Genomic DNA, 5,173 nt, shown 5'->3' with positions numbered 1-5,173 from the left:
CGGATGAGATCTCGAACGTTGTCCCTCCAACTCAGGCTCAATCGTACCATAATACGTCTGGGCTCAACACTTTTCTTGCTCCAAGACCACCCTCTAGCCCTCATGCAAAATAGATGATAGAATTATAAACAATCATAGAATGATTTAAGCTGATGAACATAGAGGTCTCTCCCACAATTTTTGCCATATGTACCTCTGAAATAGTCTTGAAATCACACGCCACTAAGCAGTTTTTTAAACCAAGTACGTGGTTTAAGTTTGCTAACGAACACGTCCAACATGACCAAGTGTTTAATGATTATAGTTAACGCCTTAGCAGGTCAAGTGCAACCACCCCTTAAAACTACTTAACCGAAATTAACCTAACCTCCAACATAATAAGGCTTCACGAACGACCGGACCACTGAGGCACTGAGATGGACCAACCGCGTGAAGATCAAGCACACTACATAAGTAGCTGAGACGATGCAGCAATCACAACAACCAGCACCACAGACACCAAGAATCTTTCACTGTCTCACGCACATTTTTGGCCGGCGATGGAGGTGACCCCGAAGCACACGCAGGCGGTGAGCGGGTGGGCGGCCATGGAGCCGTCCGGCGAGGTGGTGCCCTTCGCCTTCAAGCGCCGGGAGAACGGCGTGGACGACGTCACCATCAAGGTGCACTACTGCGGCATGTGCCACACGGACCTCCACTTCATCAACAACGACTGGGGCATCACCATGTACCCCCTCGTGCCCGGCCACGAGATCACCGGCGTCGTCACCCGGGTCGGCGCCAACGTCTCCGGCTTCCGCCCCGGCGACCGCGTCGGCGTCGGATGCATCGCCGCCTCCTGCCTCGACTGCGACCACTGCCGCCGCTCCGAGGAGAACTACTGCGACAAGGTCGCGCTCACCTACAACGGCATCTTCTGGGACGGCAGCGTCACCTACGGCGGCTACTCCAGCATGCTCGTCGCCCACAAGCGGTTCCTCGTGCGCATCCCGGACGCCCTCCCGCTGGACGCCGCCGCGCCGCTGCTGTGCGCCGGGATCACCGTGTACAGCCCCATGAAGCAGCACGGGATGCTGCTGGGCGAGCCCGGGCGGCGGCTGGGCGTGGTCGGGCTGGGCGGGCTCGGCCACGTCGCCGTCAAGTTCGGCAAGGCGTTCGGGCTCAAGGTCACCGTCATCAGCACGTCGCCGGCCAAGGAGCGCGAGGCGAGGGAGAGCCTCAAGGCCGACGACTTCGTCCTGAGCACCGACGAGAGGCAGATGCAGGCCATGGCTCGGAGCCTGGACTACGTGATCGACACGGTGTCGGCGCAGCACTCGCTGGGGCCCATCCTGGAGCTGCTCAAGGTGAACGGGAAGCTGGTGCTGGTGGCGGCGCCGGACAAGCCGGTGGAGCTGCCGTCCTTCCCGCTCATCTTCGGGAAGAGGACGGTGAGCGGGAGCATGACGGGGGGCATGAAGGAGACGCAGGAGATGATGGACCTGTGCGGGGAGCACGGCATCACCGCCGACATCGAGCTCGTCTCCACCGACGGGATCAACGACGCGCTGGCCAGGCTCGCGCGCAACGACGTCCGCTACCGCTTCGTCGTCGACGTCGCCGGCACTGGCTCCAGGCTCTAGTTGTTGTTTTTTTCGGGTTTTATGGGAAAAAACGTCTAAACCTGATACATGGGGTCTCTAAAACTGACTCACGGGGTCTAGTCTCAAAAGACTTCGACGCGTGAAACCCGTTGGTGAAAATTACTCGTGATTTGGACACACTGTCTAATACTCCCTCCGTTCTAAATTACTCGTCGCAGAAATTAATGTATCTAAAATTAAAATACATCTAGATACATCCATTTCTGCGATGAGTAATTCGGAACGGAGAAAGTAGATAAAATGTTTCGAGAAAACAAATCAACAACGATGCAAAACTCCTAATTTGTGACGAGTGTTACATATGCAATGTGTCATTAGTCACTACGAGAGAAGATCAAAGTGACTTTAACAAGAGGTATCGATCGATAAAAAGTATTTGGGTCAAACTTACTAGTGGACTCACCTACTGTAAAGTGGATTTTTTGTTGAAAAGGACCACATGCGCGAATGAATTGACAAAAAGGACCACCTGCCGATAGATTTAACAAAAAGGACCCCCTCGGCTGTGGCGGCAGGTGCGGCAGGCGACACGTGGCACCTGCCGCCACACAGCGAGGCGGCAGCACTGTACCAACGGGAATCGGCGCTGGCGACGGAACGGCAGCGGCGTGTGGGGCCCGGCCGCCAAGGGGCGTGGCGGCAGTACTGTACCTGGGGAGCGGCCGCCTCGCGGGCTGGCGGCAGCCCTGTTCATGGCCCTGCTGCTCTACTACTACGTTGATTGCTACTGCTGCATGCGCTTTTAGCCGGCCACTGCTGCTGATTGGTACTGCTACTGCATGCGCTTTTAGCCGGCCACTGCTGCTGCATGCAAGATGTTATTTTCTTGACATGCACGATGTTGTTAATTCTGTCATTAACCTTTGTGTTAGAGCAGGAATTAGTAAAGCAAATATTTAACAGTATTGTAGATCAGCTTTAGGCCTTTAAAATGTATCGATTTAGTTTGACATGCAAGAATTTATAAATATGGTAAGTAAGAAAAAGTTTGTGTTGTTATTGGTCATTGGATGATTTAATGCGTTGTTATTTCATGTGGTAAAAAATAATATTAATAAGTTGTATTGTTACGAAACCGTAGGTCTATTTTCTTAATAATCTAAGTTTTGTATATTATAAAATGCTAATATCCTTAATGATGTATGTAATTAGGTAAAAAAGGTATCATCTGAGTAACAAACAAGGAGGAGATGACGTAGTTGAAGAAATTGCTTTTTGATCCTCGATCTCCCTTTTGACGGTTAATTTTATTCGGAACGACATCCATATTGAAGCTGAGGTATAAATGACGCCGTGTAATATTATGAATATTTTTTATATTGATGTACTGTTGCGAATGATGTTACCGCTGCTTTGAATATTTGTCGTATTATTATCCGTAAACAAACTGTTATGTTTAAATTCTAAGCAAATGATACTAAAAGCAAACCGATTATTGCTAACGGAAATACGGTTATTTATTAAGTCATACTATTTAAATGTTATCATCATATTATTATATGTTTCCAGTCGAACCGAATGATATTAATAAAAAATGATTATTTCAAACGTAAATACGGATGTTAAAATGTTTTTCCACTTGATTATTAGTCAAACCGAATAATACAATATTCAATTACTAATTACTGGGTATATCTTACCTTGATCTATCTTTTCTTCAACTAAAACATCTTCTGCATCCTAACTCTAATTCCTGCTCTAACACAAAGGTTAATGAAAAAATTAACAACATCGTGCATGTCAAGAAAATAACATCTTGCATGCAGCATGAGTGGCCGGCTAAAAACGCATGCAGTAATAGTACCAATCAGCAGCAGTGGCCGGCTAAAAGCGCATGCAGCAGCAGTAGCAATCAGCGTAGCGTGCAGTAGAGCAGCAGCGCCATGAACAGGGCTGCCGCCAGCCCGCCAGGCGGCCGCGCCCCAGGTACAGTACTGCTGCCACGTCCCTTGGCGGCCGGGCCCCACACGCCGCTGCCGTTCCGTCGCCAGCGCCGATTCCCGTTGGTACAGTGCTGCCGCCTTGCTGTGTGGCGGCAGGTGCCACGTGTCGCCTGCCGCACCTGCCGCCACAGCCGAGGGGGTCCTTTTTGTTAAATTTATCGGCAGGTGGTCTTTTTTGTCAATTCATTCGCCCAGATGGTCCTTTTCAACAAAAAATCCTGTAAAGTGCATGCTTCATGGAATAAGATTTTTCCCACCTAGCCCTCGTTCAGAAGATGTTTCAGCATCGTTGGAGCGCGTGTAGAGATTTGTCTCCGATGGATCTCACGGAATTCGGTCGTAGGTTGTCTACGGTGGATCCACGTGAATCCGGTCTTCGCTTGTGTCTACAGGTTCGATCCTTAGAGCATCTCCAGTCGCGCCTCCAACAGGCCCTCCCCAGGCGTTTTTGCCATGCCGGCGCCAAAAAACGGCCCAGTCGCGCCCCCAGAAGCCCGTTTTTCACCGGCTCGGGCCAAAACAGGTGCCGGCGGACCCAGGCCGAACCCGGCGCCCTGGGGGGCGCTTGGGGAGCCGGCACAAGCGAAAAAGGCGCGTGGGTCCGCCCTGGCGGTGACCCGAGGGCCTTTTCCCGCTGTTTCTTGACGCTTTTTCCTTGCATCCCTCCCGCTCGCTCGCCTTCCTCCCGCCATTCCCTCCCTTTCTCCCGCCAAACCCCCTCCCGCTCGCCTTCGAGTCGCCGCCATGCCGCCGAAGAAGTATGCCATGCCGCGTGCGATGGCAACCACGACTGGCACCGTGGCCCAGCCGAAGCAGAGGAAGCCGAGGGCGCCGCCATTGAAGCCACCGGGCATGTCGAACACCGAGTGGAGAGTGGAAGTTCAGCGACGCGACGCAGTCACCGCCGACCGGCGGAACAGGGCCATCGCCAAGAAGGCCCGCGACAACGCGGCATGCGCGGCGGCGTCCTCCTCATCGGTCGACCACACGGGGATGATGAATCCATTCGTCATCAGCCACGCCCAGTACGCGCCCTGGGGACAACAAGGCGTCGGATCTCCATGGGGATCGTCGTCGCCCGGCTACGCCGATGGCGACGCGCACGGTGGGTTCAACCCAAACGTGACCTTCCCTCATGGCCACCCCGCGACGCACACATCCTCGCCCGCCTTCGTTGGCGTGCAGTACCCTCCATACAACTACTCGCCGCCCACCTACGCGTCCACACCGACGCCCCACCTCTGCCGTGGACCGCTGCCCTTCTCGCACCTCAGCGACACCGACGACACAGGAGCCGACATGGACAACATCATCGTGACAGGATCGACCGCGGCCGCCGCGTCTCCCGGGTTCGCCACCCAGGACGAGGTAGTGGATCTCAGCGGCGACATGGAGGCCGAGCTCGGCTACGTCTACGGCGAGGACGCGCACGAAGCGCAGGAACCCGAGGAGGAGGAGGAGGAGGAGCCGGCTCCTGATCCGACGAAGGGGCGCCAGAAGAAGAAGCGGGCGGCTAGGCCAGGCGAACCGCGCATCAAGTGGACGTCCAAAGAGGAGGAATGCCTCGCCAAACCATGGAAAGTCGTC

At 53.8% G+C, this 5,173-nt stretch overlaps 1 protein-coding gene across 1 annotated transcript; it reads left to right on the top strand.

Annotated features, from left to right (window-relative positions):
- Positions 1 to 485: 485 nt before the first annotated feature.
- On the top strand, positions 486 to 1,772 carry LOC123187221 (probable cinnamyl alcohol dehydrogenase 6; the record flags this gene model as incomplete). Its single annotated transcript, XM_044599020.1, is given in 1 exon segment — positions 486 to 1,772. A coding segment is annotated over 1 exon segment (1,137 nt), but the record flags the coding sequence as incomplete, so codon positions are not given.
- Between the last annotated feature and the right edge of the window lie 3,401 nt (positions 1,773 to 5,173).

Source organism: Triticum aestivum, chromosome 2A (assembly GCF_018294505.1).
Source record: "Triticum aestivum cultivar Chinese Spring chromosome 2A, IWGSC CS RefSeq v2.1, whole genome shotgun sequence".
In the NCBI taxonomy this organism is placed as follows: Eukaryota; Viridiplantae; Streptophyta; class Magnoliopsida; order Poales; family Poaceae; genus Triticum; species Triticum aestivum.
Note: the sequence above shows the minus strand (reverse complement) of the source record. Positions and strands in the feature narration are given on the sequence as shown.